The sequence below is a fragment of the Papio anubis genome, chromosome 17 (genome assembly GCF_008728515.1).
Source record: "Papio anubis isolate 15944 chromosome 17, Panubis1.0, whole genome shotgun sequence".
NCBI classification, from domain to species: domain Eukaryota; kingdom Metazoa; phylum Chordata; class Mammalia; order Primates; family Cercopithecidae; genus Papio; species Papio anubis.
In genome coordinates this window covers 70,367,470-70,380,239 of record NC_044992.1, presented here as the reverse complement: position 1 = coordinate 70,380,239, position 12,770 = coordinate 70,367,470, and the positions used below count along the sequence as shown (strand labels likewise).

At 48.4% G+C, this 12,770-nt stretch overlaps 1 protein-coding gene across 1 annotated transcript in view; it reads left to right on the top strand.

Annotated features, from left to right (window-relative positions):
• The first annotated feature begins 3,917 nt into the window (after positions 1-3,917).
• The window catches only part of CYTH1 (cytohesin 1), a 105,324-nt gene continuing 96,471 nt past the window's right edge, over positions 3,918-12,770 (top strand). The window contains exon 1 of the mRNA XM_031657835.1: positions 3,918-3,983. Within this exon, the coding sequence (XP_031513695.1) occupies positions 3,962-3,983 (22 nt within the window). The 5' untranslated portion in view covers positions 3,918-3,961. The remainder of the gene's footprint in view (positions 3,984-12,770) is intronic.

Genomic DNA, 12,770 nt, shown 5'->3' with positions numbered 1-12,770 from the left:
ATTGCAAAGGATACAGATGTAGAGATGGGGAAGGGGCACAGGGCTTCCAAGCCCTCCCTAGGCACCACCCTCCAAGAACCTCCACATGTTCGGCTATCCTGGTCCAGTCATTTTGGGTTTTTATGGAAGCTTCCATTCCCCAGGGCACAGAGCAGGACCCTTTCTGGGGAGGGTCTTAAGACCCACAATCAAAAGGTGGGCAAGATTAAAGTCCTGCCTTGGGGCGGGTGAAAGAACAAGAGAAGGTCAGAGAGATTGTTTCCTGAGGCCTAACCCAACATTATAACAAAAGACTGTAACAAGAGCTTAGGGAGGTACAAGCCAGGAACAGTGGAAAATACCAGAGGGTGGCCAGGAGCAGCAGCTCATGCCTGTAATCCCAGCACTTTGGGAGACCAAGGTGAGTGGATCGCTTGAGCCCAGGATTTCGCGACCAGCCTGGACAACATGGCAAGACCCTGTCTCTAAAAAAAAAATAAAAATAAAATATTAGCTGGGTGTGGTGGTGTGCAACTGTAGTCCCAGCTACTCAGGAGGCTGAGGTGGGAAGATCAATGGAGCTTGGGAGGTGGGGGCTGCAGTGAGCCATGAGCCACTGTACTCTAGCCTGGCCAACAGAGCGAGACCCTGTCTCAAAAACGAAACAAAACCAAAAACTGTAAAATACCACAGGAAGGTACCAACTTAAAAAAATTAGTTGTCAAGTGGATCAACCACTAAGGACTTACAAACCACAGCAAAACTTGCAGGGAGCCCAAACCCATTTTAAAGGTTCTCTGAAGAATCAGTGGATGTGGGGGAAGAGGTCTGGGTTAGAATCCACAGCTGCAGTGGAGTCCTGTGGTTCCTGTCTACCTGCCACTGGCTCCTTCTCATTATGCTCCAGGGGCTGGGGACGCAAATTCAAGATACAAGAGTGAAACTGACTTGACTCCTGCTTGCAGGGACGCTTCCTTTTGACGCCTCGGCTTCCAAATGTCATGCAAAGATAACAACTAAAGGACCTCTCTGGCTGGGCGTGGTGGCTCACGCCTGTAATCCCAGTGCTTTGAGAGGCAGTGGTGGGCGGATCACCTGAGGTCAGGAGTTAGAGACCAGCCTGACCAACATGGCGAAACCCCGTCTCTACTAAAAACACAAAAAGTAGCTGGGCGTGGTGGCGCATGGCGGTAATCCCAGCTACGTGGAGGCTGCAGTGGGCCGAGATGTGCAGCTTCACTCCAGCCTGGATGACACAGTGAGACCCTATCTCAAAAAAAAAAAAAAAAAAAAAAAAAAAATCTCTGATCATGAATGTGATCTAATGGAGCAGCTTCTGTGTTTCTTTGACAGTGATCCATGGTCAGGGACAGCCATACCCAGTGAACACATGCATGCATTCATTTGCAACCAGAACAAACAGTCTCTGTATTACCTGTGATAGACTACAATTTTTTTAAAATCCTATTTTCTTTTCATCTAATAAGTATTTGTTTCATAATCATTAAGAGTCATGACCTGCTGTTTGAAAAACACTTTTTTTTTTTTTTTTTTTGTAACAGGGTCTCACTGTGTCCCCCAGGCTGGAGCACAGTGGTGCAATCATAGCTTACTGCAGCCTCAACCTCCCAGGCTCAAGGAATCCCTCCCACCTCAGCTTCCCAAATGGCTAGAACTACAGGCATGTGCCACTATGCTCGACAGTTTTTAATTTTTTGTAGAGACAGGGTCGCTCTATGTTACTCGGGCTGGTCTTGAATTCCTGCCCTGAAGCAGTTTTCCTAGCTTGGCCTCCCGAAGTACTGGAGTTGTAGGCATGAACCACTTCACCCAGCTGAAAAAACCAATCTAATGGACAATGTAAGGGAACAGAATTTGTAAACAGTTATGTTCTCTGCTAATCTGTGACTAGCAGTGAAACCAGTATCCCTCCCTCTCCAAATCTATTCAGTTGGTGAATTCAGCTAAGAGGTCTAGAGTGCTGATAGTAAGAATTAACATGCCATCTGAATCGCTTTTCTTCTGGAGTTCTGGTCATTGAGCAAGAGCTGAGGTGGTCTGGGACTTGCATACTGTTAACGGAAGAAACCCAGCTCGAATATACCTTGAACCTTCTGGTGAGTCTGGGGTTAGAAGTGAAGTAGGGAGTGAAACGGAGAGGATGGCACACGCTGGGGGAGAGGCTCAGTGCTCCATTACCCCATGTGATGGACGGTTTGAGAAGATTTGCCAGGTCAATGTGGGGTCAATTCTAAAAGTGTCCTAAGTCTAGGCCAAGAGGAACAAAATGCAGCTGGGTCTCTGACCTAACACGCCTAAGCCCAAGGGCACATTAGGGTCAAAATGTGACTCCCTACTCTAAGGTCACCAGTAAAACTGGACAATCTGGTAAAATCAATGAAGGTTAAGATCATGAATCCAGCCAGGCATGGTGGCTCACACCTGTAATCCCAGTACTTTGGGAGGCCAAGGAGAAAGGATCGCTTGAGCCCAGGAGTTTGAGACCAGCCTGGGAAACCTAGCAACCTCCATCTCTACAAAAAACACAAAAATTAACCTTAGGTGTGGTGGCCTGTGACTGTAGTCCCAGCTACTCAGGAGGCTGAGGTGGGAGAACTGCTTGAGCCCGGGAAGCAGAGGGTGCAGGGAGTCGTCATGGTGCCAACTGTACTCTAGCCTGAGCAACACGAGTGAGACCCTGTCTCAAAAAAAAAGAAAAAGAAAAAAGAAAAATAGTAAAACTCAGGACAGGAGGGCCCACAAGGAAAGTGTTCTGTGGCTTTTACTCCCGTTTTTTGGTTGATCCGAAATTTCTCAGCAGTCCAGGGATCTCTGTGGAGTTCTCAGTGAGTGTTCTGTGTAGGGTGCAGGAGCCACAAGTGACTGCAGGGGGAAAGGCAGGTTCTGGGGCTGGCATTCTGCAGCAGTGGATTTCTCCTCTGTCATAAAGAAACAGAAGGCCAAGCGTGGTGGCTCATGCCTGTAATCCCAGCACTTTGGCAGGCCGTGGCGGGCCGATCATTTGAGGTCAGGAGTTCGAGACCAGCCTGGCCAACAAAGCGACACCCCGTCTCTATTAAAAATACAAAAATTAGTCGGGCGTGGTGGTACATGCCTGTAATCACAGCTACTGAGGAGTCTGGGGCAGGAGAATCTCTTGAACCCGGGAGGCGGAGGCTGCAGTGAGCCGAGATCGCACTACTGCACTCCAGCCTGGGCAACAAGAGCAAAACTCGTCTCCAAAAAGTAAATAAATAAATGAATAAAATCCAAAACGCTGGCACTTGAAGTGCCCTCCTTTCAATCTTGACCCAGGTAACTTCAGGACAAATAAAAGGAAGTAGAAGCAGTAAACTTACGACATTTAATATGTAAAGGTTCTGAACACAAGAGTAAATGAATTCAAATAGCTTTTGTGGCCTTTCGCCAAGGACCGGGCCCTCCCAGGCAAGCTGGGGCCGGGTCTGACCTTCGAGGTTGGCGTCAGCAAGGACCACCCTGCCCTTCAGTGGCCGGACACGACCTTGGGCTTTCGTGCGGCCAGGCCAACTCCGCCACCCCGGGTACCTGCACCGCCCTTGCGAAACCGAAACCTGCTCGCCGCCCCGCGGAGGCGGACGGGGAGGGTCTTCGGGGTAGGGGCGTGGTCTAGAGGCGGGGCCAGCGGCCGGGCAGGGGAGGTGCCTCGGGTGGGCGCGCGTGCGCAGACTGGAGCCTCGGGAGGCGGCCGGGTACCCGGGGTGCGGCGCGCGCGGGAGGAAGGCGGGGCCTCGGGCGAGGGGCGGGGCCTCAGGCCGGGGGCAGGGGGCGGGCGCAGGCGCAGGCGAGGGCGGGCGGGGCGCGGGGCGCGCGGCGCAGGGGGCGGGGCTCCGAGCCGGGCTGAGGCGGGCGGGGCTTCGAGCCGGGCTGAGGCGAGCGGGGGCGCGGGTGGCGCGGCGGGACACGAGCGGAGAGCCGGGGCTCGGAGCCCGGCGCCCGCACCATGGAGGAGGACGACAGCTACGGTCAGTGTGCCCCGGCGGCGGACGCGTCGCCCTCGCTGCGCCTAGTCTCCTCCGGGCCCGGCCGTCCGGCAGCGCCTGTGGCGGCTGGCGTTTCCCGGGGACACTGGTGCGGGACGCGGAGCCCGGGGCGACCGGCGGGCGAGCGGTGCACGGGGCCCCCACGGGGCAGGGGTCGCAGGGGGGTTTTGAGGGATGAGGGTCGCCGGGGCCGGGGTCGCCGGCGGCGCTGAGGGATGTGGGTGGCCGGGGCGGGGGTCACAGGCCGGGCTCGCGGTCTCGCGGGGCCGGGGGTCGCCGCGAGCTCTGAGGAATGAGAGTCGTTGGGGTCTCTGGGCAGGATCGCGGGGGCTCTGAGGGATGAGAGTCGTTGGGGTCACTGGGGTCCCCGGGGCAGGGGTCGCAGTCTGGGTCCAGGGGCGCCGAGGGGTGGGGGTCGCTGACCCTGCCGCCCCTCTGCGGGGCTCGGAGCGGACGCGCGGATGGCCGGGCCCGGTTCCCCGCAGTTTCCGGCCGCTCCCGGCGTCAGCGAGTTGTGCCCGGTCCATGTCTTTGTTCAGAAATGAGAACGGGGAGCGGCGCCGCCGGCGAGGCGCGGGCTTCGGGACGGCCCTGCCCGCGGGTGTCTGGGCCCGGCTGCCGCCGGTCCCGTGCGTCGCCGCCTGCCGGGACGCGGGTGTGGAGCCCGAGGGGGCCCGCGGTGGGGACGCCGCTCCGCCGCCGCCGACTGGAGACTTGACAAGCGGAGCCGCTGTCCCGCTCCCCTCGCTCCCGCGCACTGAGGCTGCTGGCCCCAGCCAGGGGTGCCTCCCTCCAAGAGTTTGAAATTGTAGGGGTTGCAAAAGGTTGTTTGACATGCTGTAGTTAATTAATGTTAAGTTTGTTCATAAGGAATTAAAAGAAAGAATGGGAAATAGAACAAGTGGTGAACTTTTGTGGTTTGCTAGCAAAGTACAAATAAAGCAGAACTGTGTGGCCAAATGAAACCCAATTCTAGTTTAATAACTAATGGAACATTTTTCTTTTTTTTTAAGAGACAGGATCTCGCTCTGTCACCCAGGCTGGAGCATAGTAGCGTGATCGTAGCTCAAGTCAGCCTCCTGAGTGGCTGGAACCACACGCACGCCACCATGCCCGGCTAATATTTTATTTTATTTTATTTTATTTTTATTTTATTTTAATTTTTGAAACAGAGTCTTACTCTGTCGCCCAGGCTGGAGTGCAGTGGCGCCATCTCGGCTCACTGCAACCTCTGCCTCCCAGGCAAGCTGAGCTACTCTCCTGCTTCAGGCTCCTGAGTAGCTGGGACTACAGGCACCAAGCCTAGCTAATTGTTGTGTTTTTAGTAGAGACTGGGTTTCGCCATGTTGGCCAGACTGGTCTTGAACTTCTGACCTCAGGTGATCCACCCGCCTCGGCCTCCCAAAGTGCTGGGATTACAGGCGTGAGCCACCGCGCCCAGCCCTAATTTTCTATTTTTTTAAAAGATGGGGTCTTGCCATGTTACCCAAGCTGGTCTTGAGCTCCTAGGCCCAAGCAATCCTCCCAGCTCTGCCTGCCACAGTGCTGGGATTACAGGCGTGAGCCACTATACCCGGCCCACTTGTTACCTTCTAAGTAAACAAGTAAAAGCAGCGTGTGCAGCTTTTTTGTTGTTTGTTTGTTTTGTTTTGTTTTTGAGACAGGGTCTAGCTCTCGTGCGCAGGCTGGAGTGCAGGGGCGCTATCATAGCTCACTGCACACTCTGCTTCCTGGCCTCAAGCAATCCTCTCACTTCCCTTCTCAGCCCCTCCAGCAACCTGGACTACAGGCCCGGGCTACCACGCCCTGCTAATTATTTTTATTTTTTTTGTAGAGAGGGAGGTCTCCCTATGTTGCCTAGGCTGGTGTGAACTCCAGTTCCTATCTTGGCCTCCCAAAGTGTTAGGATTACAGGCATGAGCCACTGCTCCCAGCCTCCTTTTGTGATTAAAAGAAAAATCACCCACTGGCTGGCCCTAAAAGATTGTTCAGCCCCTCCAGATTTCACTCCTGCCCACTGCTGAGAAGCCGGCAGCAGTTTTGCCTGCTGCTCTTTTCTCTGCCTCCTCTTGCCATTTAATTTCCCTCAGATCCCAGTGTCCTGCCTACCAGGCTTTCGTGGCCTCTCTTGTGTTCTTGCCTGCTGCAGTGGGCAGGAAGCTCTTGGTCTGGTTGCTTTTCATACAGTGAGCGCTTTGCCACCAGGCATGACATTTTGCACTTGTACTTGAAAGAGGTGAATGGAAGCAGGGTGTAGGGTGTGTTAGTTTCCTATACCTGTTATATTACCACAAGCCTGGTGGCCCAAAACAACATACATTTGTTTCAGGGTTCTGCAGGTCAGAAGTCCAAAATAGGTCTCACTGTGCTAAAACCAAGGTGTCGACCAGGCTGGTTCTTTCTGGAGGCTCAGGGGAGAACCCATTTCCTTACCTTTTCCAGCTTCTAGAGGCCACCTGTGTTCCATGGTTCATAGTACCCCTTTCCATCTTCAAAGCCAGCAGGTAGCATCTTCTCATTTCTCTCGACCTCCTACCTCCCTCTTATTAAGATCCTTGTGATTGCAGTGGACCCACCTGGATAATCAAGGCTAAGGATTAGCAATCTTAATTCCATCTGTTACCTTCATTCCCCTTCTGCCAAGTGAGGTAACCTATTCACAAGTTCTGGGGATTAGGACCTGGACATCTTTAGGGGCTATTATTCTGTGTGCCACACACCAAGATGAGAAAGTTTATAAGTTTATTCTTCCCCTTTCTTTTTTTTTTTTTTTTTTGAGACGGAGTTTCATTCTTGTTGCCCAGGCTGGAGTGCAATGGTGCAGTCTCGGCTCACTGCAGCCTCTGCCTCCCAGGTTCAAGCGATTCTCCTGCCTCAGCCTCCTGAGTACCTGGGATTACAGGCATGTGCCACTACGCCCGGCTAATGTTGTATTTTTAGTAGAGACAGGGTTTCTCCATGTTGGTCAGGCTGGTCGCAAACTCCTGACCTCAGGTGATCCCCCTGCCTAGGCCTCCCAAAGTGCTGAGATTATAGGCATGAGCCACCACGCCCGGCCTATTCCCCTTTCTAGTTTTAAATATCATCCTTTTATTTTGGAGGAACTAAAAAGATTGAATTAAAGGAGATTCCCCATCCATAGGGTCACCACACAAAAAGTACCTGATGGTGTAAGATGATCATATGAAGAGTAAGACTCCCGAGTTCTTTAAGGTTTGTGTTAGTCTCCAGAACCATCCATTTCCCTCATAGGTTTCACAAAGAATTTACCTTGACCAAATCCCACATTGTAAAAGGAAATGTGTGTGATGGATTTATAAAGCATATAGCATGACGTGTTCAGACGTCACCTCGGAACTTCCATTGTTTTCTTCTAAACAAACTTTTTATTTTTATTTTTTAAAATAGATGCAAAGTCTCACTATGTTGCGCAGGCTGTTCTAAAACCATCCTCCCGCCTGGGCCTCTGAAAGTGTTGGGATTATAGGCATGATGAACCACTGTGCCAGGCCTAATTAAATTTATTTTTCTTTTTCTTTCTTTCTTTTTTTTTTTTTTTTTTTTTTGAGATGGAGTCTCACCCTGTTGCCCAGACTGGAGTGCAGTGACGCAATCTTGGTTCACTGCAAACTCTGCCTCCTGGGTTCAAGTGATTCTCCTCCTCAGCCTCCCAAGTAGCTGGGATTACAGGCACCTGCCACCACACCTGGCTGATTTTTGTGTTTTTAGTAGAAACGGGGTTTCACCATGTTGGCCAGGTCGGTCTTAAACTCTTGACCTCAAGTGATCCGACTGCCTTGGCCTCCCAAAGTGCTGGGATTATAGGCGTGAGCCACCACTCCCGGCCTTAAATAAACTTTTTAAACCTTAATTTTTTTTTCTTTTCTTTTTTTTTTTTTTTGAGACAGTCTTGCTCTGTCACCCAGGCTGGAGTGCAGTGGCACAATCTCAGCTCACTGCAGCTTCCACCTCCTGGGTTCAAGTGATTCTCCTTCCTCAGCTTCCTGAGTAGGGGGCACTACAGGCACATGCTATCACATCTGGCTAATTTTTGTATTTTTAGTAAAGATGGGGTTTCCCCATGTTGGCCAGGCCGGTCTTGAACTCCTGACCTCAATTGATCCGCCTGCTTCAACCTCTCAAAGTGCTGGGATTACAGGTGTGAGCCACCACACCCAGCCTAAACCTTAATATTTGGTTTTCAGAATAGTGAGAAACATTTCTTATAGTGTTAACTTTGTGTGCTGTTTCAACAGTGCTTCCTCTGCTTTTGCCCCTGTCCCTGCCGTGTAAGTTGGTAATGTTTTGTGAATCAGCCTAGGATAGGTACCATTGTTTTTAGAAATCTTTTTCTTTCTTTTTTTTTTTTTTTTTGTATTTTTAGTAGAGATGGGGTTTCACTGTGTTAGCCACGATGGTCTCGATCTCCTGACCTGGAGATCTGCCTGCCTCAGCCTTCCAAAGTGCTGGGATTACAGGTGTGAGTCACTGCACCCGGCCTTAGAATTCTTTCTTGAGGGAAATGCATTGTAATTTCCTAGCTACCTTTTAGTATTAAAGAACTTTTGGAACACAGCTCATTGATAATATGCTGTAGAAAGAGAGTCTTAGAGTTTCTCTGTTCAATTAAAGACAATTTCAAAAACCAACAAAAAGGCTTTCTCAACTTCAGTACTCTTTTGTATTCACTACATAGGGACAGTTTGGTTCAGACTACACCTATGTGGAATATGTTTTTACTGGTTCATTTATTTATTTTTGAGACAGAGTTTCACTCTTGTTGCCCAGGCTGAAGTGCAATGGTGTGATCTTGGCTCACCGCAACCTCCGCCTCCCGGGTTCAAGCAATTCTCCTGCTTCAGCCTCTCAAGTAGCTGGCATTACAGGCATGCGCCACCACACCTGGCTAATTGTGTGTTTTTAGTAGAGACAGGGTTTCTCCATGTTGGTCAGGCTGGTCTTGAACTCCTGACCTCGGGTGATTCGCCTGCCTAGGCCTCCCAAAGTGCTGGGATTACAGGCAAGAGCCACCGCACCCGGCCTACTGGTTTCTTTTAAAAAAAAAAAAAACTGTTTATGGCCCTTTGGAGTCCCACCAGACAAACCATTAACTTACAGGAAATACTGTTGTGCTCAGGAAAAAGAAAAAAAATTGTAAAAATTAAATTTTGCATACATTCTCTTTATAACATGCATACTGTGTGTACTTTTTTTTTTTTTTTTTAAGGGAGAGTCTCGCTCTGTTGTCCAGGCTGGAGTCCAGTGGCACGATCTTGACTCACTGCAACCTCTGCCTCCTGGGTTCAAACAATTCTCGTGCCTTAGCCTCCTGAATAGCTGGGACTACAGGCGTGTGCCACCATGCTTGGCTAATTTTTTTGTATTTTTAGTAAAGGTGGGGTTTCACCGTGTTGGCCAGGCTGTTCTCGAACTCCTGGCCTCAAGTGATCTGCCCACCTCAGCCTCCCAAAGTGCCAGGATTACAGGTGTGAGCCACTGCACCTGGCTTGTATGTGCTGTTACCGGTATATATTTCTGTGTAATAATGTTCAGGGTTGTAAACAGAAAGCCACATATAATGCACTTTAAGGGGGTATTTGAGGGATTTTCCAGAGAGTATGTTCATCCTGCTGCTCTGTAATGGTCATCATTTTGGGGCTAATGACTGCAGTTGCCGTGATTCATTTATGAACTTCCTTTTTAAGCATAATTTCTTTTTTTGTTGTTGTTGAGACAGAGTCTTACTCTGTTGCCCAGGCTGGAGTGCAGTGGCGTGATCTCAGCTCACTGCAACTTCTGCCTCCTGGGTTCATGTGATTCTCCTGTCTTAGCTTCCCAAGTGGCTGGGATTACAGGCGCGTGCCACCACACCTGGCTAATTTTTGTATTTTTAGTAGAGACAGGGCCTACATGTTGGCCAGGCTGGTCTGAAATTGCTGACCTCAGGTGATCTGCCCACCTCAGCCTTCCAAAGTGCTGGGATCACAGGCGTGAGCCACTGCGCCTAGCCTTTAAGCATAATTTCTATATAAACATTTAAAATGAAAGTTGCCGGAGTCTAGCATGTTCATTATAGCAAATGCATGTCTTATTTTTGTTCCTTTTAAGAAGTTAGCTTCAATTAGGGAAGTTGTCAACAAAGAATTTAAAAATAATTTTTAGGTGAGTTTTCAAATGAAAAGGAAGAGAGGTCTGCAAATGTCCTTTACTTATTCAGCTTCTGAAATACCTTACTTTTTATTTGCCTTTGATGTAATTTTTATATTGAGTTCCCAGATTGATTATCTAAAGCAGGAAAGGTGGAACTAATTCATTATCTAAAGCAAGAAAGATAGAACTAATTTTAAGTTAAAATATCAGTGTTTTCAGCAAGAGTTAAAAACAGTAGGTTTCACTTTCTGTGTAGAGGAAGAGTGGTGGGGTAAGACATTCAAGAAAATTGTTCATTCGCATATTTCAGGAAGCATTGAGGTGCGATTGCATAAAAACATATCTACTGTCTCTGGCTTTGGCCTTTGAGGGAAGGATATGAGGGAATACTCAGGGCAGGGGTAAAAAGAAAAAAGACCCCTAGCACCCAAGGCTTTCAAGATCACTTTTAATCAGTAACTTCTGTCCATCTCTCCCCTTCCCCTACCCACATCGTTCCCCTCAAGCCTCATGGGCCACTGGAGGCTGTCAGGGTGTTCAGCCTGGTTTCTGTGCCTGGTTAGGTGTGGTAGGTGTGGTGTCATAACGCACAGGGGGACCTCAGGAGGACTAACCCTGTGGTCTGTGGATGGTGTGATGCCTCGGGAGCTGGGGTCACTGCAGGGTGGGTGCCTAGTGGCACAGAGGGAAAGCAGGAGCAAGTTGAGGGCTGTTATGCCAGCCACAGATGGCGGGCTGTCTGAGGGAGCAGTGCCTCGTGGCAGTTCTAACCCGATTTCCCATACCGAATGCTCTGGTAGGTACTTCGGGGGTTTGATAAGAAAAGAGAGTAGTTTCTTCTGTGTTTTAATGGAAAGGAGTTTTATCACAGGCGTAATCTTGAGTGTGTACCATGGGAAATTTGGGAACATTTCACATGTATGTATTACAGTTTGTGACCAAAGACTGGATAAAAGGAGGATTTATGTTGGAATTATAGGAAGAGCTATCATACTGTACCATGGAGACCTTGTGTGGGTGGTGAAAAGATTCAACAAGAAAAATAAAGTCTGGGCAGTGGCATGTCTGGGTGCTGCTGTGGGCTGGGGAGAGGAGCCTGTTGCATTTAAGAAAGATTTGCCTTTTCAAGAATAGGCATGGTGCCTGGGATGCTACAGAGGCAGCTCAGCAACTGTGGAGGGAATAATGGATTGAACCAAGTTCCATCTCGTAAAAAGTTAATATATGGTGAGTTTGAGTTTTTTCCTCAACTCTCCATTTCAAAGAGAAACCAGAACACTTCTATACATGTTTGACCCCATGCAGAACCCATTTTCTTTGTTTTTCTGTGATATGGATGACTTCCGTTGTTCTCAAACTTAGTTACTAACTTATTTATTTGCCTTTATTGAAAAGAACACAATTATTTGCAGTGAACACTTTCTTAGAAAATCTGGAACATAAGGTTGCCATAATTATACACACTTTGTGGTCTTTAAGATATATTCTCAGGGTGACATGAACATGTCAGAGAGTATAAACATTTTTGGAATTCTTGATGTCTGGTACCAACTTTTTCTAAAAGGGCTGTACCAGTTTACTCCGTTCTTAGCAATGTATCATTACATGCACTTGGAACAGTGCAAATGTGCCCCCAGTGAGGATCAACAGGTTTCAAGGGTTTTTTTTTTTTAAAAAACAAACAAACTGAATTTGGTAGTTACAAATGGTGACTCATTAAATCTACTGATTACTAGCTAGATTGAAAAATTTTTTTTGCATATTTGTGTATTGGCCATGTCATAAGGAATGATGATTTATTTACTTAACTGAGGTTAACTCTTTTCTATCAAATAAGGTGATTTACAGGTTTTTGTCATTCTGATGTTTTAAGCATGGGGAAAATGTATATCAGTTTTGACTGGGGTCTAGTTTAGATTTTGGCTAACTCCAACAGTCGTTTACCTTTCTTTTAATTTTTCTTTTAAAGATGGACGATCTCTCAACCCATATATTGTCTTCTGGCCAACTACAAAATGTTTCCTTACGAGGAGAAATTGTGAATTAAATAGATATTTTTAAAATTTAATTTTCTTTTTTTTTCTTTTTTTGAGATGGAGTCTTGCTCTGTTGCCCAGGCTGGAGTGCAGTGGCACAATCTCGGCTCACTGCAAGCTCCGCCTCCTGGGTTCAAGCAATTCTTGTGCTTCAGCCTCTTGAGTAGCTGGAATTACCCGTGCCCTGCTGATTTTTTTTATTTTTAGTAGAGATGTGGTTTCACCATGTTGGTAAGGCTGGCCTCAAACTCCTAACCTCAGGTGATCTGCCTGCCTCTGCCTCCCAAAGTGCTGGGATTACAGGTGTGAGCCACCGCTCCTGGCCAATAGATTTTTTTTTTTTTTTTCAAAACTGTAATTTCTTTTAATTAAATAGAGCAGGGTCTCACTATGTTCCAGGCTGGTCTTGAACTCCTGGCCTCAAGTGATTCTCCTGCCTTGGCTTCCTAAAGTGCTAGGATTACAGGCATGAGCCACCATACCTTGCTGTGAATTAAATAGATGTTATTGGTCTGGGTTTTAATGATAAACCATTCAGTTTCGGGCTGGGCATGGTGGCTCATGCTTGTAATCCCAGCACTTT